The sequence below is a fragment of the Urocitellus parryii genome, chromosome X (genome assembly GCF_045843805.1).
Source record: "Urocitellus parryii isolate mUroPar1 chromosome X, mUroPar1.hap1, whole genome shotgun sequence".
Classification (NCBI taxonomy): Eukaryota; Metazoa; Chordata; class Mammalia; order Rodentia; family Sciuridae; genus Urocitellus; species Urocitellus parryii.
In genome coordinates, this window is record NC_135547.1 from 3839930 (window position 1) to 3863259 (window position 23330).

General features: G+C 40.2%; 2 protein-coding genes across 4 annotated transcripts; one reads left to right on the plus strand and one right to left on the minus strand.

Moving 5' to 3' along the window:
* Positions 1 to 288: 288 nt before the first annotated feature.
* LOC144250750 (hsc70-interacting protein) lies at positions 289 to 2561 on the plus strand. The gene has a single exon (XM_077793719.1). The coding sequence runs from the start codon at positions 346 to 348 to the stop codon at positions 1453 to 1455; it is 1110 nt and encodes a 369-aa protein (XP_077649845.1). The 5' UTR covers positions 289 to 345; the 3' UTR covers positions 1456 to 2561.
* Positions 2562 to 11488: 8927 nt separating this feature from the next.
* Vma21 (vacuolar ATPase assembly factor VMA21) lies at positions 11489 to 22055 on the minus strand. 3 transcript variants are annotated; one of them, XM_026403535.2, is made up of 4 exons: positions 21858 to 22055; positions 21457 to 21649; positions 14959 to 15068; positions 11489 to 14248 (listed from the first exon to the last, which is right to left on the minus strand). In XM_026403535.2, exons 1-4 carry the CDS (start codon positions 21958 to 21960, stop codon positions 14106 to 14108), a joined length of 549 nt encoding a protein of 182 aa, XP_026259320.1. In that variant the 5' UTR covers positions 21961 to 22055; the 3' UTR covers positions 11489 to 14105. The 3 variants fall into 3 exon arrangements, with proteins under 3 accessions (XP_026259320.1, XP_026259322.1, XP_026259323.1); XM_026403537.2 differs by having other exon boundaries at positions 21457 to 21719; positions 21858 to 21938; XM_026403538.2 differs by lacking the exons at positions 21457 to 21649; positions 21858 to 22055 and adding an exon at positions 21213 to 21426.
* Positions 22056 to 23330: the final 1275 nt, after the last annotated feature.

Sequence of the window (23330 nt, forward strand, 5' to 3'; positions counted from 1 at the left end):
AGACACATTTGAGGTAATCTCTGCCATCTACCTTTGGACTGTCATGTGGCACATGTTGCTTAGAGCTATGGCAGCCAGAGACATGGCATAGATAAGGCAGTTATGCATTTTAAAGAATCAACCTAGAGGGCTGGGGTTATGGCTCAGTGGCAGAGCACTTGTCTAGGATGTGTGAGGCACTGGGTTTGATCCTCAGCACCACATAAAAATAAACAAATAAAAATAAAGGCATTGTGTCCATCTACAACTACAAAAAAAAAACAATTAAGAAACAACTTAGGACGCTGAGCCAGCGCCCGGGCCTGGGAACGGGCCGCAGCCGCCTCCGCCTGCCTCTTCTCGACCATGGATCCCCGCAAAGTGAGCGAGCTTCGGGCCTTCGTGAAAATGTGTAAGCAGGATCCGAGCGTCCTGCACACCGAGGAGATGCGCTTCCTGAGAGAGTGGGTGGAGAGCATGGGGGGTAAAGTACCACCTGCTACTCATAAACCTAAATCAGAAGAAAATACCAAGGAAGAAAAAACAGATAGCAAGAAGTCGGAAGAAAACATTAAGAGAGATGAGCCATCAAGTGAGGAAAGTGATCTAGAAATTGATAATGAAGGTGTGATTGAACCAGACACTGATGCTCCTCAAGAAATGGGAGATGAAAATGCGGAGATAACCGAGGAGATGATGGATCAAGCAAATGAAAAGAAAGGGGCTGCCATTGAAGCCCTGAATGATGGTGAACTACAGAAAGCCATTGACTTGTTCACAGATGCTATCAAGCTAAATCCTCGCTTGGCCATTCTGTATGCCAAGAGAGCCAGTGTCTTCGTCAAATTACAGAAGCCAAATGCTGCCATTCGAGACTGTGACAGAGCCATTGAAATAAATCCTGATTCAGCTCAGCCTTACAAGTGGCGAGGGAAAGCCCACAGACTTTTGGGCCACTGGGAAGAAGCAGCCCATGATCTTGCTCTTGCCTGTAAACTGGATTATGATGATGATGCTAGTGCAATGCTGAAAGAAGTTCAACCACGGGCCCAGAAAATTGCTGAACATCGGAGAAAATATGAGCGAAAACGTGAAGAGCGAGAGATCAAAGAAAGAATAGAAAGAGTTAAGAAGGCTCGAGAAGAACATGAGAGAGCCCAGAGGGAGGAAGAAGCCAGACGACAAGCAGGAGCTCAGTTTGGCTCTTTTCCAGGTGGCTTTCCTGGAGGAATGCCTGGTAATTTTCCTGGAGGAATGCCTGGAATGGGAGGGGGCATGCCTGGAATGGCAGGAATGCCTGGGCTCAATGAAATTCTTAGTGATCCGGAGGTTCTTGCAGCCATGCAGGATCCAGAAGTTATGGTGGCCTTCCAGGATGTGGCCCAGAACCCAGCAAATATGTCAAAATATCAAAGCAACCCAAAGGTTATGAATCTCATCAGTAAATTGTCAGCCAAATTTGGAGGTCAAGCGTAATGCCCACCTGACAAAACCCTTACTGAAGGAAAAGCAACCTAGATCACTTAATGGCTGTCGCAATAATACAAACCAGTGTACCTCTGACCTCATCAGGAGAGCTGGGGTGCTTTGAAGATAATCCCTACCCCTCTGCAGCAAATCCAGTTGAAGCATTTTACAATGATTTGCCATTAGGGTGTTCATTCAGATAATGTTTTCCTACTAGGAATTACAAACTTAAAACACTTTTTAAACCTTAAAAATATTTAAAACTCAAGGGGGTGTTATTTCCTCCATTTTTATTTACTAATCATTTTGGATTTTTTCTTTGATATTGGGCAAAGCAGATACTAAGTATGGAAAATACATAGCTGTAATGTGAGTGAAATAAAGACTTACTAGTGGGAAGTAAATAAATCTCATTTACATAGATAAAAGTTTCAGTTGAATATATGGTTACTGAGACTGAGGCATTTTGATTCGTCATTTAAAAATATTTTTTAAATGATTAATTTCAATAAAACTATTGGGACCACCAGTATTTCACTCTAACCTGGGTAGGGACTGGAAGTACTTGGTAAGGCAGCAGCAGTCTTACTATTTTATATGACATGTGCCCTTATGCAGGTTGCATTTAAATCCTTACACTGTGTTGAAGAGGTGATTTTTTTTTTTTTTGTTATGCTGCAATGGAGTTGGATTACTTAGCTCTGTTTTTGTTCAATATATCAAATAAATGTTTCGTATTATTTCCACCGTGGGGAAATAAGGGAGTAGTTTTCTTTTTATATTCTATGTTTAAAATTTACCTTTTCTCATCAGAAAATGACCAACTATGTCTGCTTTCTGCTTCTTGTATTTCCCCCCTTCTTGAACTAAAGATAATCTTTTCTCACTAGCATCATCACTGCTATCATACCATAATTGTGCAAAGCATATTTAATGCTGGGATTAATTTAATATGTAATACATACCCTAGCTGTGGAATAATACCCATAAGAGCTGTAGTTCTTTCTTAGCCATGAGATTGCTTATTTAAATGTTATTAGACTTCCACTCTGGCAAAATCTTGTGATGTCAAAAACATTGGAAGGAAGGATTCCTTTTAGTGTTTGGTGTTCTATTTTGGAAGTACCTATTGATCTTTGTATTTTGAAGAGTATATGGTTTGAGTTATTGGTAACCATACATGGAATTAACTGCTTGATCTAACATGAATTATAAAATAGATGAGAGCCTGGTTATTCATTATGGAGTTCTTGGCACCATGAAGATTCATTATTGTATTCAGCTCTTCCTTAAATACTGCGACCATACCCCCACCTCTTTTTCCCTTTTGTCCCTGCAAAGATAAAGGAAATGATAAATTCCTTGGAGTACATTTATAAAAATATTTCTAATATTTATACAGGTTCTAACCCTTTACTGTACATGAGTAAACAGAACTGCATCTGTTACAAAAATGAGAAAAAGTCGTATGCTAATGGAGCATGCTTTTAAAACCCTTGGAAAAAAACACCATTTATACTTGGATTTGGGCTTGCTGGTGTTTTTTTTTTTGTTGTTGTTGTTCATGTATGTTCTCAAAATCTCATGTGTGCTATGCTTATCTCAAGAAGAACAGTTTCTTCTTGGATTCCTGATTTGATTGACTTAATTGTACATGACCTAACTATACTCGAATATTACGAATATAAATGGGTAAAAGTAAATTACTCTTCTGAAAATGTGTCCTGTGCTTTTAGACTTTAAGTTCCATAAATTCAACAGATAGTCTTCATTTTCTTAGAGACCCAGTATCATTTCTAAAAACGAGAAATGTTCTTTTTTTCTGCTAATGATGCTGTAAGAAGGAAAAGAAAGTTTTCTGCTTAAAAATATATAGTTATTGGATATTTCTAGCTATATTAAAAATAAAATATGGTTTCAAACTGGAAAAAAAAAAAGAAACAACTTAGAATCAACATTATTACACCACTAAATTAACCAACTCTGGAACCACTTACCTCTGGACTTTTCTGTCAATGGCAGGGCCAGCTAGTAGACAGCATAATCTTTACTGTTAATCCCTGTTTCAACTTGATTCTATCTTTGCAGTGCAAAAGCAGCCATAAACAATACTTAAATGAATACGTATGGCTATGTGCCAATGAAACTTAATTTATGGACAATAAAGTTGGAATGCCATAGCATTTTCACATATCCCAGAATATTCTCTTTTTATTTTCTTGACCATCCAAAATATTTTTAAAAATCATTTTCAACTTACAAACCATACAAAAAGGTAGCAGGCCAAATTTGACCCACCTCAGAGCACAACTCATCAATCCCTGAAGGGATAAGTTTAAAACCTTTTCTTAGGCCTCTTTATATTTATTTATTCTGGTGTTTGAGGTGGAACCCAGGACCTTGCACATGCTCAGCAGGTATTGTACAACTGAGCTACTCCTTAGCCCCACAGCCTCTTTTTGAACTTAAAAAAAATTGTCTGGAAATTTCTCAGACACAACAAAAATTTTTTAAAAAGAAATTTAATAGGCACTTATGGCTCAATATTGAGATATATGAAATATTTTACCATACACGCTTCAGGATCTCTTCTGTCTTGAGGAATTAAAGCCTCACCAAACACCTGAGGGCCACAGTCTACACCCATTGCCTCCCCTGAAAGAGGTGGCCATTACTCTGAGGTAGGTGTGTATACTTCTGTGCAGTCTGAGTTCTTGCATGTATTCATATATCCATAAAGAATATATTGTCCTATTGTTTATGTATTTTTAAAGTTACATAGTAGTTTGCACTATCTATAGTCTTTTCACACCTGGGCTCAGGGAGACTGTTTGCTGCAACATAATTCATATTGGCAAAACAGTGGAAACCCCAAAATACCTTGACACTTCTTCCCAAGTTTGGTGAGGGAGCTTTCTAATAGTATAGGTATAAGCATGTCCATCTCTGGCTCCTTCCTGTTCCCTCATCTCCTGCCCTCAGCCCTGTGTTGTTGCCTTGTGCTTCTTTGCCCTTGAAGCCTTGAAGTTCTGCTCCAGATATTATGAAATTTCTTTCCCTTTTAGCCAAGAACAGCAGTCACAGGGAATTTTGTGTCCTGGCTCTGCCACCTCCCCAACCCCAGTCCTTCTCACCCTTTCCCGTCTCAATATCATACCTCCTGGTCTGTTCTGTGCTGAAATACTCTTCTCCCAGCTCCAGCCCCATGCCTACTGTCCACTGCCAACACCTTTGCTTTCTCCACACAGCCAGGTGTCACAACACTTATGAAGCCTTTAGTGAATTTCCCTGGCCTTAAACCAATTCACTCCATGTGCCCCTGCACACAGAATTGACTCTTGTCCACGTGACATTTGTAGGCATCTATTGGAACACTTCTAGAAAGAGAATGTCCTTACTTGCTTGTCATCTGTTCTCTTCAGTCTGAGAGCTATTTGTGTTCCAGCCTCTCTGTCCCCTCAGCATTTGGTGCATGGCTGTACTCACTAAATATTTGATAAATATTTGGATGAATGAATAAAAAGTCTGATCTCTACAGCATCGGCCCCCAGAAAAATGAGCTTAAGAATTATGTAGATGGAGATGAGACCTACAGAATCCATTAGAATATCCTCCCCTGGATATTTGAAACCAGTAAGTACTGCTATTTTATAGGTGCCCAAACTTCACTTTCGTATGATGATTCAACTAATTATTGTATTCCCCAAGTTTTCATTTTAAACTATTCTAAAACACAATACTCAAAGCTTATTGTGAAAGTGTATAAAGTTTTAGAGAGAAGAATATGCTGGGAAACCAATGTATTAAAAGGTTAACCAGGCAGTACCTGGCAGCCTCCCCCAGAATCTGAGAATTAAAGTTACCTATTCACCAGACCTATCTGTTCCAATATTACACATTAGTGATTTGACTGTGAGGAAAAGACTTCCTTATTACAGTGTTCATACTACAGCAGAGGCCCATGCACAGTGTTCCATGAAGTTATGACATTAAATTTCTCATGTCTCTTTAGATATCAGTCTTGCTAACTTACAAACTTGATGTGAATCTAAAAGAAACTTGTTTATTGTGGACCAAGAGGAACTATGGAAGGGAGCTTTTAAAATATGTATATTTAAGGGCTCAAGGGTTCATACACTGGGACCATTTGTGATCGAGATATTTCTAAATATTCTGTATACTTTTTATGTAGATAACACAAAATTAGATTTAACATTCTCTTGAACACACAATGTTATCCACAGTGTAACACTGATGCCAAGAGGCTACTGAGATACCAAGAAGGCCAATTTGGGAGTTAGAGAACTGAGTTATTCATCCTGGCTTTTCCATTATTTCTCCCCTCTGGACCTCATTTGTAGAATGAAGGTTGAGACTAAGTGATTTTAAGATAGTTGCTTCTAACCATGTAAAGTATTTATCAAATTTTCAAATACATATAATGTTATGCTGTAAACTTATTGGACATAAAATTTGAAGCTCATTTAGTGTATGACACCAAACCATATTGATATTATTTATTTTGCAAAAGTAATATAAGCATTTATATCCAGCATAAACTATATATAAACCATGAACTATGTATAAAAACTTCCAGAATCCAAAACAAGCCCCACTAAGCCCCTTTGAATTTTGGAGGCAAGGACAATTAGCAACTGATTCAGTGGAAAATTAATTCATGCATTCAAAGCCTGAAGTACTGCAAAATGAGAATCAACAAAATAACATAGGCTACTTAGAATCCACAGGACACATTAGAGAAGAGGCACTTAATGAGTTGGGCAAAGGATGCTGCTTGATCACCAGGTGCAGCTAATAAAAGACCCTTTGCCCAAACTTTCCATGACAATGCTCTGCTAATTTTCTCAAAAAGAATCTGCTCATGTGGTGAGTCACTGCCCTTTTACTGGCATTATTTTAATGATATGAGATAGAAGAAAAGGTCACAATTTAGATCAATGCCATCTTTGGATGACAGAGTGGGTGAGTCACTAAATGAAATTAACACTGAAGCGTGGTTACCATTTTTGCTGTCTATACTTTCCCCTGATACTCTACAAACGCATTCAATGAGGTATTTCAAGAGAGCTGGTTGCTAGGTTTCAGCCTCATTCAAAGCTCCTCATTTCAGCCTGGGCAAGAAATGTGGAAAAGTTTCAAGATATATTAAATTTACCATGAGACATCAAAGGGCTTACAGGTCTGTATGTTGACGATGGCAATCCTAGTGATTGACATAAAATGCAAAACCAAAAGAAATCCAACTCTGCGAGAACTTTAGAAATCATCTTAGCTACCCCTCTTAACTTTTTAGAAGACACTAAAATTCAGAAAGGAAAGTGAGTTCCTTAGAAGTGAATTCCACTTACAGGGAAGAAGAGAACAGAACTCAGGCCCCTCTGTCTTCTTGAAACATATATGCAGTTTTAGATTTTAGAATTTACAAAATGTGTCTTATTACCGTCTAAAGTCAGCTAAAAAGCTCACTCTAACTGCAACTTCAATCCCCCTCAGCCAAGTCAGGTAACATATTCCCAGGTCCTGGGGATTAAGATGTAAACAATTTTGAAGGGCCATTATTCTATTTAACATGCCATATAACATAGGGGTCAAATTGTTTCCCCCCCTCCAAATTCACATGTTGAAATCATAACCCCCAGTACCAGAGAATATGGTTGTTTGGAAATAGGGCTTTTAAAGAGATAATTAAGGTAAGATATGGTCATCAGCATGAGCCCTAATTCAGTGTGACTGGTATCGTCTTAAAAGTGTTTAGGACACAGACACACAGGGACCACTATGAGAGGACACAGGGAAAAGGCAGCCATTTACAAGCCGAGAGGCCTCAGAAGAAACAATTCTGCCAACACACTGGTCCCAGAGTTCTGGACTCCAGAACTGTGAGAAAATACATTTCTCCAGTTTCAATGCTTTATTACAGCAGCCCCAGGAAAGTCGTAGAGTCATGTAATCAAGGGAACTACTGTCCCTTGCTGTTCACAGGTTATTCCAAATTCAAGGGGAGGGGAGCAGACAGGGAGAATCTTAGGGACACCTTAGAATTATGCCCAATATAGGTGGCATCCCATCAACTCTTCTGCCAAATCATTTGGGAAAGTGGTTTCACTTTTCTTGCTTGTTCCATTTTTCTGTTTTCTGTTCATTTCTCACTCACCTTTTAATCTTTATTGGTTGAAGGTAGGCTGAGAGGGAATAGTGGGCAAAGAGTGGAGAATGAGGACTATGTCTCTAGCTAGAAGCAGCATGAATTCCACCAGCCCTCCATAATTGTGGGTTCTGCATCTATGGATTCAACAGGTCATGTTTAGAATATTTGAAAAAAAATGTGTCCGTGCCGAACATATATAGATTATTTTCTTGTCATTTCCCCCTAAACAACATGGTATAACAACCATTTACATAGCAATCACATTGTATTGAGTACTATAAGCAATCTAGAGATGATTTAAAGTTATGGGAGATTATGCACAGGTTCTATGTAAATACTGTGCCATTTTACGTAAGGGACTTTAGCATCTTTAGCAGATTTTGGAATCTGCAGTGGGTCCTGGACCTAAGTCCCCTGGATACTAAGGGGCATCTATGCATGAGGTTTTTGACCTTACATCCATTTTCTAGGGAACAAATGGAATATAAACTTGTACACAGATTTCACTTTTCATAGACCCTAAACATTTTCATTTTCTATTGTGAATATGTTTAAAGCAACAAAATCTGGCTATGCAACATACTTTTTTTCTTTAAAATATATACTGCCATAGTTTACACATAACAGAGAGATTCTGATTCTGATTATATTTTTATTCTTTCTGCTTACATGCATGTTAAAGGGCCAGAGCTGAACTTGAAAACATTGTTGATATTTGCAGAATTGCAGCAGCAGAGTGTGAGGAGGAGAACTGGCAGGTCTTTCCAATCTATTCCATGGGACACATCTGGAGCAGAATAACCAGCTGAATGAACACAATTGCTGTTTACGATGAAACCCTGCTAAATGGCAAAGCTTGGACACTATATCCACAAAGAGCACATCCAGTTACTCTGCTGCTCTGCTTGTGTGCAAAGAACTACAGATACTGTAGGAGAAAGGTGTGGTGTTCCTGGTGTTCATTCTTCAACTCCATGGAACATGAACCCAATCCTAACTCCTTCTGTTAATACCTTCAATATGTCATAATGCAGGATTTATCTTAAGGTAATGTTATTGTTTCGATTAGGTGATTGCCACCACAAAAGCTGATATTTGAGGCAATGCAAGAAGTTCAAAGGTTAAATGATTGGGTTATAAGAGCCTTAATGTAATCAGTACATTAATCCCCTGAATTGGATTAACTGGGCAGTAACCATAGGCAGGCAGGTTGTCATTAGAGGAAGTAGGTCACTGGGGTTAGGCATTGGGGTTTTATATTTTGTCCAAGGTACAAGCAGCTCTCTCTGCTTTCCTCTGCCATGCCATTCCACCATGATGTTCTGCCTCATTTTGGGCCCAGTCTAGAGAGTTGGTCAACCATGGACTGAACCTTAAACGAGGAGCCAATATAAATCTTTCCTCCTGTGTTCTCTTCAGATCTTATACTCAGTGACACAAAGCTGCCTAAAACACCTTTATAAAAATATCAAGTCCAGCATTAATAACATGTATTTAGAGACATAAATCTGTCAGTGGGTCTCCATCTGGCTGCATGCAGGATAAATGCCCCTTTCAAAGACATTTATAGGCTCTGCACCCAGAGATTCTGAGCCAGGTCTGGGTTAGGTTTGAGCAATCTAGAATTTTTACTAAGTCCTACAACGTGATTCTAGTCAACTTAGCACTGCTTTTCTGTGATTTCTGCAATGCCATTCATTACCTGTTCTCTGAGTTCCTGGATCATCTCATCATCTGTATCTTTGAAACTAAGATATCTCACAAATGTTATCTGGAAGGGGACGTTAGTGATTAGTAAGAATTGACTGTAGTTCTCAGAAACACAGAAAGGAACTAGAGTGTGTATGATCAACAGATGATTAGAGGAAGCAGGACACAAAGCATTGGTCATGGGAGGGGTGCCATGTTGAACATGTCCAGAAATTCTTTCTCCTAGTCTTTAATTAACCACAAGTATTTCTCAGCCTTACTCCTTTAGTGATAGTGAAGCCTGTTTGCCCCCAAATGAATTAAAAAAAAAAAAAAAGCTATGGGGCAAGCTTTTTCTCCACACCGCCAGGCCAATTCTGATAGGCCAACCGTAGATGGATATAACCAACCCTTCCCATTTTGGCACCCCATGCACACCTCAACCAGTCTGACAGCCTTTGGTATATGTGTACTGCATTAAAGCTCATCTTTGACAGCTCTGTGCATATTCTACATGGCACAAACACAAGACAAACAAATACATCTTAAAAACAATACCTGCATATATTGTAACTTTTATAGAGAATAAGACAAAAAAAAAAACCCACAAACATTTAAAAAGCAGAGGTTAAAAACCTTACTGTTAATTGAATCAGGACACAGGCATTATAGACACTTTTTTAATGACAACAGATAGTAAATTTATACAAATGACGGGCTAGAATACAATGAATACAAAACCCATCTAGATAAGGGTAGGAAAAGCATCACTTACAAAAATCAATCTGAGTCAAATGGCTAAAGAACTCACACCCCCTACTGCATTAATGACACATGGCTTGAAACCAGGCACACTGGCATCCTCTCCCTAGCCAGAGCAGTAGTCAACACTATGGCATAGCCAATGACAATAGAGACTTAAATATTCTCACTCTCCGCATTGACATCGAGACATCTTGTAACAGATTCACTCTGCAAAACTGAAGAGAATGTGTGAGTGCTCTTTGCAAACTGTATGTGCTATGCAGCTGTTGTTAGCTACTGCTATTATTCCTGTTCAGTGAAGTCTCACCAAACACGGGAAAACGGAAGACTAGTGTGTATAACTGAGAAATATGACTCATAGAATATGTGAAAAGGAATATTTCCTTCAAGTACACAGCAACAAGAAGGAAACAAGGAAAGTGGCCAGGAGTGATGTTGAGGAATTTTGTTCTATTTTAAGGAATACATAAAGGACCAAACTATTTACAGATTACTTGTAATGATTATGGTTATGTTGCTCAAGTTCCTGAAAATAATTTTAAGATTACTCTTTATACCTGAAAAGGGACCAAAAAAATAAGTCCTGTCAAATTTTTAATGTATACTTCAGCACAACATTTGTAAAAACTATCGTAACACAGGAGCAGAATCTGCATGAACAGTTGTACAGCCCTGGTGGAGGACATGCAATGCTTAACAGCAGAGAAACCTGCCATTGAAGAGACAAATTGTGTGCCATAGTTGAAGCATGTATCAAACGGGTTTGACAACAGTCCACAACTTCACATGGGCACAAATGAACAATAAACATCAACTTGTCTGGGTTTAAAACAAAATTTAAATGTTTTATGTACCTTCAGGTTTAGTCTGTTTGGGGTATATGTAACTTGTTTAACTGTTTTTACTTGTTTCCTTGGGTACTGTAGCTGTGTATGTAAAATTTATATGAAGATGGAAAATAAACATGAAACAAAGTTAATCAGTTTTTTTTTCTTGGTAAAGCTGATGTGATTTTTTATAATGAAAACATTCTAATTATCACAATTTATTTCTGTAAAGATGCCCATGAAGCACAGGGCTTTTGTTTGTTTCAGGTCCTGGGGAATGAAACTAGGAGGACTTTACCACTGAGCTATATCTCTAGCCCCTTTTTAATTTTTATTTTGAGATAGGGTCTGGCTAAATTTCCCAAGTTGGCCTTGAACCCATGATTCTCCTGCCTCCACCTCCAAACAGCTAGAGTTACCACTGTGTGCCACTTTGCCTGGCTGAAACATAAGGTTTTGTTTTGTTTTTAATAGTAGGTTTATAATTCTTCATTAATAACTCAAAACCAATTTCTACTATTGTACACAAAATGGTATTCATTTGAAAAGCTAATGACATTTTATGGCAGAGTTTTCATTTTTCAGCAAAAAAGGAAATACATCCTGGAGAGTAAATCAGGAGTTTAGGAAGTATCATTACAGTAAATGGGATTATATCAGTAGCTTGGACTGATGCTTCAAGTTATACTTCCTAATTGAGGTTCTTGTTACAAGCAGTTTTCAAACAACAGTGAAAATATTCCTAATTTAAAACATGTATAAGGGCTCAACTGTAGCTTTACTTCGTATACATCTTGAAGTATATACATTATACAAGCAAAAACTGGCAAAATATCTTGAAAAATAAACTTATTTCTCAAATACCCATGTTAACTAACACAGTTATCAGCAGAAAACTGGTGGGTTAACAGTTAAAATCCTAGGAAAAGTAACTGCTTTGAAAAGTCTATTTGGTAATAATCCTAAATATCAATAATCCTAACACGTGATTGTAACTTTTTAACACTGGCATTTTTCCAAGAGAAAATGATGTGTTTGCACATATCCCTGGTTTTAATGCTTACAGAAAAATATCCATATCATTAGCTACTCAGTAAATGTCTAAAATTAAAAAAAAAAATCCAACATTGGACATTATATTTTACAAAAAGTCTAAGATCCCAAAAGTACAAGAAAAACCTTGGCATTATAAAAAATTCAGGTGATTAATTCTAAATACAGCAGGTCATCTAATGAGTAAACCATTTAGAACTCTACCACACAACACCCTAGATTCAAATGCCATTATATACAATTGTAATCTTTACCAAAAACTTTACCTTTAGAATACCTGCTTAAAGATATTTAAACTGTAGACAACATTTAACTTTAAGCAAGAATTAAGAATAATCCTATAACCACACTAATCTTTTATTTTTCTTTATAAGCATAAGTGCATACTTGACTTTTATGCCTAATCATCCATTTTTTCCTTTTGTCCAGTTCCACAACATAAAAAAAACCTAATAACAATGAACAAATTGATAATGGCAAACACCTAAGCAAGGGGCCTCATATTAGTATCATCAGTAATAAGAAATTTATATTTCCTTTTACTTTCTTAACTAATACATAAAAACATAAATATAGTACATATTTTGGGGGGCATGTGATATTTTGATACATATATACACTGTGTAATGTTTAAATTAGGTTACATGTATCTATCCCTTCAGACATTTATCATTTCTTTACATGGTAAAAACACTGAAATTTTGAATTTTAAAAGTAAAATATGCTTTATACGAAAATGGCCAATTATCTGAAAAAATGCAAATAGCTGTCTGGTACAAATGGCAGGATTTGAACTTAAACCCAACTTGTGATGTTGTATGGAATTAGCATCAAGAAATAGCTTTCAAGGGCTGGGTATATAGCTCAGTTGGTAAACTTATTGCCTTGGATGCATAAGGCCCCAAGTTCAATCCCCAGCACCACAAAAAAAAAAAAAAAAAAAAAAAAAAAACAGAAGAAATAACTGTCAAAACTGCACAGAGGATATAAACCAAAGTAGTGATTATCTCCATGTGACAAGATTAAGGGGGAAATTTTTGTTATTTTCCTGTTTGAATATGTATTTTCCATATAATCATATGGTTCTATAGAAAAAAAAAAATTAAGGGATCAGTGTTTTTAGATTGCACACAAATAGTACCAAATGGCTGGAAAGAATACAGACTGAAATTACAAAAGTAAAATCACAGGTATTTTTTCCCATTAAAAAGGAACTTGTGGATTAACTATGTGTCTATATATTGCATGAACTAAGGTCTGATTAAAAAGACCATTAGATCAAGATATGCCTAGAATGCTTCAAAGTGATAAAAATGTTTTCAGAATTGTTTACACTGTCAATGTATGGAAATATGAATAGTTTATGAAATGTAAATTCATATACACTATAATTTAAGAAAAAGTAAGAATTACAATTTTAAATAAAATGTCCACAAACTTTGTAATGAAGCCTAACTTAGATGTTGAACCAGGGGGTAAAGCAGAACATAAATAGTTGGTCTGAAAAAGCATACAACTGGCAGGCAGCTCTTGTCTTTGTTCTCTAGATCCCACAATAAACCAAAGTCCTTTTGTATGAATGGGTGTGGCTTATCCTAGTTTTCCGGAGAGATTTGTTCTGACTAGGAATTACACTTTTTGTGAAATTTCTCAGTGACATTCAGATTAATTGTAGTGTCCAAAATTTAAGCACTTTTCCACAGGAAATTAAAATCCCAAATCCAAGGACCTGGTATTTTCATGATAAGTTAGGAAAATGCTCCAGTGTCAAAGTTTAGGCTTGCTTCATTATATACATCTTAATATATGTACAGTATAACTGAAAAGCAACTTTTAAGATTGAAAGCTATAAAACTTTTTTGGTTGTCAGATAATCAAACTCTTCCCAGGATAATGTGAAACTCACATTAATTTGTAACAATTTAACTTTTCCAATTTCTCCTTTGCCAATGGGAAATTCATGAAGTTAAATCCACTTATACAAAACATTATATTAGATGAGTCAAAATTTACACGTGGTCAAATGTGACTCATTAAGTTTGATTTTAACATGTTCTTTCAACTTTATTCAAATAAAATTTACTCATCACCAATGTCCCAAAAACATTTACCATATTAAAAAATCAATTCAATTCCATCAAAAGGTGATGTTCACTTTAATCTTGCTTTCCTTCACGCCACTGCCGTGAGCCTTCATTCCACGCTACATACACAAAGAGAGCCAGTACCACATGAACCGCAACCACAGCAACAATCGCAGCATAAAAGTAACTATCTCTATTCGACATTCCGAGGATACCTATCAAAGAAAGAAAAAGCTTTCATTTTATTTCAAAATTTATCAAAGTACAAAAAAGAAAGTACACTAATTATTATTAGTTGCATATTTAAGTAGTCAAGCTATTAAAAGGTACTATTTTTGGATGGTAGTAAATTGAATATTCACTAAGATTTGACAATCTATGTACTGAGAACATTAATTGAAAGGAAACTATCATTATAATTTCATTTAAGGATTTTTTTTATACTGGATCCTGAACTTGGAGGCATATCCCAGTTCTTCTTTTGGGGGGGGGGGTGTCGGATAGGGTTTTAGTAACAAGCACAGGCTGGCCTCCAACTTGCAATAGTCCTGGCTAAACCTTGCAAGTGAGAATTAAAGATGTGCACTACCATGGCTAGCTTTTTAAGTACTTTGACATTAAAAAGGAGATTTAATTTTCCCTTTCTTTGAATAGTTGACACAAAAATTCCATCTGATGAAATTCTTTTTTCAAACTCTTCTCAAAAGGATAGTAAAGAAATGCAAGGTGATATACATAAAAGTATGTTAGAATGAAATAATTACATATGAAAGAGTGCATTTCATGAAGATTTATGATTAACATTTTTTGTAAATCAAAACCAGAGAAAAAAACAGCAATACTCACTTTACTGATAAAAAGAGTTCAAAGTACAGAACTTAAATATGTAAAGGGTAAAATTCCTTTTATATGAGTTGAGGATTACCTTCAAATATATAAGATTTAGTTGTGAAATATAATCCAATAGGAACTGTGATCATTAAAGCTGTGAAGAACAAAAGAGTCTTCAGAGTAGACGCTAAAGAACTTTCGCTTCTGGAATGAAGTAAAGAAAGGAAAATTGAGAATCTTCACAGCTATATCCAAATAGTCTGTAACACTATAAATTCCCACAGACCAGATGCTGGAAAATCTATCCCTGCCTTGGAATTAGTGCCCAGTGGACAGTGAGACAAAGCTTCAAAAACATAAGATCCAAAAGACAAAAGTGGGAAGTGGTACTCTCTTCTGCTGGAGCACGGGAATTTACATCCCTACCTTGAAGACACTCTCATTCACTTCGAAACTGATATTAATATACAGGGAGACAGTGATGACAAACCTGTTCTGTCTTGTCAGCTTCTCCCTCCGAAAGCCCTTCCAACACCATCAAACCCCGGTCCAAGCAGTGAAACCCATTAATCTGATCGTAGTAATCCACCCTGAAAAAATGCAGCCATCTCTTCTGCGGAAAAAAAGGCCTGTCTTCACCCTGTTCGTTACCATTATGCTCCAATTATCAGTTTTAGGCAATGGGAGAGATGCAAGGTTAAACCTTGAGAACTTCACGGTAAGATCATAGTGCAGTTTGTTATGCTGGAAAATGGCGCAGATCCTTTTACCAGACTCAAGTCCAGCATTTTAAACCCATGGTGCCTTCTCCGAAGTAAATAGCTCCACCTCCAACAGGAACAATGTGCCCTCCCAGTACCAAAGAGCCAGAGTCTAGACTATTAACCGAAAGACATCACATTACCGTGAAATTCAAGATTGGTGATTGTGACTCCGTGTAGACCTCGGCTAACGTGCATATATGTCTCTAGTTGTTTTTGTTTTTTTATAAGGTAAAAATAAATTTTAAAAACTTACAGAAAAATAAATAAACAAAATATTTCTAGCCAGTGCAGAGCCGCACTACCACTGATCAATGTCCTAATCCCAGTTCTCGCGAGAAGACAGGAAGTTCCGGGTTCAAAAAAAAAGCCAGCCTCAGTATCAGCGAGGCACTAAGCATCTCAGTGAGACTCTGTCTCTAAATAAAATACAAAATAGGGCTGAGAGGTGGCTTAGTGGTCAAGTGGCCCTGAGTTCAATCCCCAGTACCCCCCCATCCCACAAAAATAGTGCCAGGCACGGAAGCACACGTCTATAATCCCAGTGGCGCTAAGCAACTTAAACCCTGCTCAAAATAAAACAAGAAGGGGTGGACAACTGAGATTGTGGCTCAGTGGTAGAGCACTTGCCTAGCATATCTGAAGCACCAACTCATGTATCACTTAACAACATAGATACGATCTAAGAAATGTGTTTTCATGTTATTTTTTATGGCTATACTCTAACTAGCCATTAAGCTATCATCAAAATCCTTAAAACAGGCATGATTGTACAAGATCAAAGTGTATGAAATTTGGGAAAATAATTGATATCCCCCTGGTATTTATACCATATTTTTTCCTTGGCTTCCAGCCCCACCCAGGCCTCTGCAGTTGTCCATTTTGGTTAATTATAAAACAAAGGAAATGATATCATTCGATTGTTTTCCTTTGTACCTCTGATTGAGGCTTACTGAGACTTGTTAGAAATGGAGTAGAGAAGGCCAGAATTAAAATTGTCCACCACTCACTAATACGGCTGTATGTATAAACGTGGCTGCAAAACCAATGTGATACTGCAATCTGTGCATGTGGAAAAGAAAGAATTCATACCCCACATGAATCAAATGTATGATATGTCAAGATCATGGTAATGTTTTGAGCAACTAATAAAAAAGATTTTTAAAAAATTGTCCACCACTTAGTTTTCCAACTACATAAAGGTTTACACAGTGAACACTGAGAACAAAAAGTTTACCACATTATTTTTCGTGTCAAGCAAAATTAAAAGTGTAATTTTTTTTCTCCCCTTCAACATGTCACTGCAAATTCCATTAAGAAATGGAATGGTGTCCCCTTCTCTACCAAAAAAAATCTCAATTAATTTTCTCCAGATAACTCAGCATACTTGTTCTTTTTTTTTTTTTTTTAGAGAGGGGGAGGGAGAGGGAGGGAGAGAGAGAGAGAGAGGGAGGGAGGGAGGGAGGGAGGGAGGGAGGGAGGGAGGGAGGGAGGAGAGAGAGAATTTTTAATATTTATTTTTTAGTTTTTGGCGGACACAACATCTTTGTTGGTATGTGGTGCTGAGGATCGAACCCGGGCCGCATGCATGCCAGGCGAGCGCACTACCGCTAGCATACTTGTTCTTATTAGCATAAAATCAGCAAAAAATTTCTGCAAAAAAATTAATGTGGGATAAGACTTCCTATTTTCTGTGAGAACTAACTTGCTCTTTCTTACAAAAGCTAAGTTTACCTAGATGTCATAATGTTACTTCTGCTTTTGACTAATCTAACAAAAGGGGGGGGACAAAAAGCACCTCCTTTGGACTAAAAAAAAAAAACAATAATACTGTTAAGTACACTCCTACAAAAATGTAAACCTCCAAGCTCTACCTCCAATGAGTATAAAGTTTGAAGAATTTCAAGATTCATGGTACAGAGAAACTTTAGACACCAGCCTGTCTAGACCCTGCACCCAATAAACCTGCTTCCTGAAAATTCCTCAGGTGTCCATCCTCTTCTGTCCTACATGATTTGGCAACCCGTGTGGGACAGTGGAGGTCAAGACAGCTTTTCTGCCTCGCTTGTCTCTGCGTCTGCCTTCCTAGGCACGTGGCAAGACAACACATCTCCTCGGTCCACCACAGGCAACTCTTTGCCTGTAAGTGAGGTGACTCATCCGGCACCCTGAGCTGCCACCCTGAGCACAACAGAACCCAACAGGAGCAGGAACCAGAACTAGGGAACTTGAGCACCCTAACTGAACAGGTAGGATCCAGATCCATTACTGGTTGCCCACCTGGCCTCCCCATAGAGGCCTCATCAGGTGGAAGAGACGCTTGATCAACCTCTAAGGGTCCACAGTAACCTCCAAAGAACACAGGGAATTCTCCAAGTAGTCACTGTTTGGGGTGAGAGAACAGAAAGGAAACCAGGACTCCTTCTATGGCTTTGGACTTTTTGGAATTCAGGTGATAGAAAAATTTGTTCTGATCATATCTGTGTGAAGGTGTGTGAAAGTGTATGAATGAGACCCCAATAAAGAGAAAGGCCTCCTATCAAGATGGCCTCACAGCCAGCCTAAAAGAAGGGAGAAAAAAAGCCCTAAAAAACATATCAAAAGTACTCCAAAAACCTGACAAAGGCCCCCGCCTCTTCGATGAACTGAGGCCTTCCAACTTTTCATTTGATTTGATCCTGAGGCACCAGACAACCAGAAGATAATCAAATACAGACTTTGTGAGACAAGTCCAGAGATACATTCACCAAAAATTGCAAACTTTGCTGGACTTTGGTGAAAACAATGCCAGTTAACTAATTAAAGTGGCCACCACAATTTTTATAAAACAAGAAATCAGAAGCCAGCACCATCCAGCAGATGGTTGGTGAGTTTTTGAAGCCCTGTGGCAGCCTGGTGCAGGTCAACTGGCCTTTAGTTAGGGTCCTTCTTTCTTCCAGTGGCCCTCTAGATGGCAGTAGGCACATCAGCTTAGTCTCAGTCTTGTCCCTGGATAAGGTGGTCCTTCCATTCAGACCTTCCTTTGGCCCTGCATCTGGCCCGATTTTGATACTTGTTTTGGCTTTGTTCTGGTGGGACCGCCCTTTGAGTGACCTTTGGGTTTGCGGTGAGGGCAGCTGCAAGGAGTCCCATCTCCTTCTTCATCTTTTGGTGTGCCTCTCCTTGAGCCTCTTGGTCTCAGTTGATGAAAACTGTGGTGGCCACTTTAACCAGCTCACTGGCATGGTTTTCAGCAAAGTCCTCTGGTTTTTGGAGCTCTTGCAAATATGTCTCTGGGCTTGTTTACCTGCGGGTTATTTGGTGCCTGAGCATCAAAGGGAGGGAAGGGTTGGGACGCCTGGCCTAGTCATTCACAGAACTGGCTGGGGCTTTCCTCAGGCTGTTGGAGTACTTCTGATACCTTGCTCGCCTTTAGGGCTCTCCTTCCCCCTTCTCTTAGGCTGCCTGGGGGGGGCCTCTTGATACCTCTTTAACTTTAGGAGGTCTCCCTCTTTGTGGGGGTCCCCCACGGGTCTGTGTTGGGGAACTGGGCCTGCGCACAGGCTTGGATGCTGCCTTGTGCATCCACAGCAGGTTCTTCTAGCCACTTTAAAGCTGCTTGGGTCACTCGCCCATCAACCCAGGTGGGCTGGTCTGTCTGGATAATGGACTGCATCCCATCAATCGTGGCCCTCCATGTAGCTTCTCCATGTAGGAGGGAGTATGATTTTTTTGTAGTTTAAGAGATTAATGGTGGTGAAAGGCTACCACACAAAATTGCATTGTTCCCCTCAGACATTTCCCTCCTGGTCAACAGAGGCAGGCCTTTAGTTTCTTGTAAGGGCATCTGCAGAGCTCTCATCTCGGTTATGCCTCTGTTCTTGGAACAATTCTCCCACCTTGGTCTCTGGGGATTAAGGAGTCATTGGCTCTGGGGAAGCCTCGGGCACGGAGGACAATAAGGAGAAAGGAGTAGCCAGTGTCGAGGGGGCCACAGTCTGCTGCCTCTGGGGAGAGGAGGCCGGGAGGACAGCTGGTTGCCTCGATGGTCTTGGCAACGTCAGGTACAGTGGCATGTAAGGTGATGGGTTCTCTTCTGGCTCGGGGGGAAAAGCTGGTTTCCTCTCTGTCTTTTCTTTGTCAGGTTTTTCTGTTCAGTTCCCTTTTGTTGGGTCTTAGAGGCCACTATAGTTTGAGATAACATCAGCTTGGACTGTCCTTCTAGACAGGCTCTCAATCAAGGGGGCTGTTTCTGTGCTATCTCTTGCCAGCAGTCAATATAAGGGAATTGGACTGGGTGTCCAGGGGTTTTGACAAGTATTAAAAGGACCCCACCAATGACACTTTTGTCTAAAGATCTTTCTGGTGGCCATGGACTCCAAACTCGCTTCGGCCCTTGTCCATCTCATTCACACACCCGATTCCCAAAACTCCAAAGCCGAAGAACGAGTCCTGGTTTCCCTTCTTCTCTCCGACCCCAAACACTGACTACCCAGACAACTCCTCGGGTCCTCTTTGGCTCTACTTCCTTTGGAAGTTAGTCTGGACCCTCAGGGTTGATCAAGCGTCTCTTCCACCTGATGAGGCCTGAATGCCGAGGCCAGGTGGGCGACCAGTAATGGATCTGGATCCTACCTGTTCAGTTGGGGTGCTCAAGTTCCCTAGTTCTGGTTCCTGCCCCTGTTGGGTTCCGTTGTGCTCAGGGTGGCAGCTCAGGGTGCCGGATGAGTCACCTCACTTACAGGCAAAGAGTTGCCTGTGGTGGACCGAGGAGACGTGTTGCCTTGCCACGTGCCTAGGAAGGCAGACGCAGAGACAAGCGAGGCAGAAAAGCTGTCTTGACCTCCACTGTCCCACACGGGTTGCCACATCATGTAGGACAGAAGAGGATGGACACCTGAGGAATTTTCAGGAAGCAGGTTTATTGGGTGCAGGGTTCAGAGGGGTTATCACCTAAAAAATTCTCTGGACCTTGAGTATGGATGTTCTTGGACTTTATACCCAGTGGGAGGAGGGGCTTGAAGGTTTGCAGGACAAGTGCTTTTTGTCCCATGTTTTTATATTAGTCAGAGGTTTTACAAGTTTCACCACAAAAGCAGAAGTAACATCATCAAGTCTGGGGCCGAACTTAGCTTTGGCAAGGCAGAGCAACTTAGTCCTCACCAAAAATAGGAAGTCCTATCCCTCATTGAGGTTTTTTGCAGAAATTTTTGCTGATAAGAACAATTATGGTGAGGGTCTCTGTAGAAGTTTAATTAAGAGTGTTTGGTGGAGGAGGGGGAGCCAGTACAAGATAAGTCACCCTGCAGTGTGAAGAGAGCCAGCAAACAGCAAGAATGCAACTCAAATATCAGGAGAAAGTACTAGGACAGAAGCAAGAGCTAAAGGGCCGCTCACCTACCTCCCGCACCCTGGATCCGTCCTTCCCAAGTGAAAGGTTGAGGCTGGGCATGCAGACCCTGCGGGCTCCAACCTGCCTCTCGGCTCCCCCGCCCCAAGGCCCTAGGAATCCAGATCTCACCCCCAGCCAGTCCTGCGGGGCCCTTCCCTCATCCCCAGTGCAAGCCCCAGCCCGCCCACTTCACAGACCGGGACCGCTCCGGGCTACCTGAACTCAGGTGGCTGCAGCGCGTTCAGCGCCGCTTTATCAAGGCGCTCCATTGTGTCGCCCCGCCAGCCGCAAGCACTCGGCAGCGGGTTGGGCTCAGCGGCCCCTAAGTTCCAGGTCTGCCGCGCCGGAAATGTCCCTGTGAACTCGGTGCAGGGTGAAGTACGCAGGCGCGGCGCAGGGTGTTGATGCAAGACTACGGCGGGCACTGGCCGGGTTCGGTATCAGAGCTCACGTGACTTACCCACGAAGGTTTCGCGGCGTGCGCCCTGCCAGGAGCGGCTTGTTCTGGAGGAGCAGGCCGGGCGAGTAGCCCAGCCACTCCACGTTGAGCCGGGACTTGCCTCGCAGCATACTCCTCCCGGCGGGCGTTGTCGTCGCCGCCCCCTGAGCTCGAGTGAAATCCTCACCAGTCTCAGTCCCGATCGCCCACCGGCCTGAGCGAGGCGACCGGAGCACCGGAGCCGCGGGAAAGACAAGGAAGCAGACGACTGTGGTGCTAGGCAACTAAGCAGTTTCCGACAACAACACAAAAAACCAGTGCACATTATTCCACCTGTACTTGAGCAAACGGGTCATTAATTACTGCCCGCACTGGAAGGGCAGCCATGGGAAGCGGGGAGGAACACTTGCTTTACCACTCACCAGAGGCCGTGAAACTACAGAACCGTCCTGATAAAGCCCTGCTGAGAGAGACTGTTCCAGTCCGGTAGTGGTGACCCCAACTTCCACTCAAAGTTAAAAACATTTTGCAGCTGCTCAGAAAGCCGCCAATGAGACAACAGGGACTCAAATAGTAAGGACAGATGGCAACCCGAGAGAGTTATAAACGAAAAGGGTGTGTAAGCCCAGGGTCAGGCTTGTGAAAATTAGGTTGCCACTGGCTGCTAATGAGAGGACAGCCCTTACATGGGCGACGTCTGGAAACAGTCGCTGACCACACATCTATTTTCTGCACCACAGAAACATAAAGACCACATCTGAAATTATGAGTAAACCTTAGAGCCGTAGACTGTGCAGCAGAAGCCTGGACTTCAAACTTCAGTTTGAATTTAATAATCCCGCTATTAGCCTCATCTCCATCCTTAGGTGGATAATAACCACTTAATATAAGAACTTAGGAAGAGCTCGAAAAATCTACCCGTAGGGTTAACAAATTGTGGCCAGCCAAGTACATATAGCCTGCTGCCTGGTTTTCTACAGCACAAGACCAAACGATTTCCCCCCTGCATTGGTAAGTGGTTGAAAAAAGTCAAAAGAATAACACCTCACAACACATGAAAATTATGAAATTCAAATATCATTGTTTATAAATACAATTTATTGGAATTGAGTCACAGTCATTCATTTGTATGGTCCACAACTACAGTGTTCAGTTGTGCCAGGTGGTATGGTAAACAAAACCTAAAATATTTACTATCTGTCCTTTTACAGGGAAAGCTGGTGGACTTCTGCTGTACACAATCATCCAAGAGAGGCCATTACCCCTATAATGTAGTAATGGGTGAATACAGAGAACAATTTTCTATGTATATTTCATACACACATGTACACACACACACACACACACACACACACACACACGCATGGTAATGAACCCAGGGATACTTTACCAGCAAGCAACATTCCTAGTCCTTATTTTGAGATGAGGTCTTACTGCATTTCTGAGCCTGGCATCAAGCTTGCAATTCTCCTACCTCAGACTGCCCAGTCATTGGGACTACAGTCAAGTGCCACCATGCCCGGCCAATTTTACATATTTTTTAAAGACCTAATAATTGAAATGTTTACTTAGTATAAGGCATCAAAAGAAACTTAAAACATCACCTTCCTTTGATATAGCACAATAATTATATCAGATTGATGAGATAATCCTGGTTATCTCATGAGAAAAATACATGAAGTATTGCTAAACTAAAATAAACCATTCAAAATCTGTTAAAACATGGATGGAACCTGGGAGAAGGAACATGTGCTCCCAATTCCTACAATAGGGCCTCATTTACATTTGGCACTCAAATGGGGACACCATTTGTAGTTTTGTTTTGCAATTCCATGATTACTAGAGATGTTAAACTTTTTTCTGATATTTGTTGGCCATTTGCTTCTTTTGAGAAA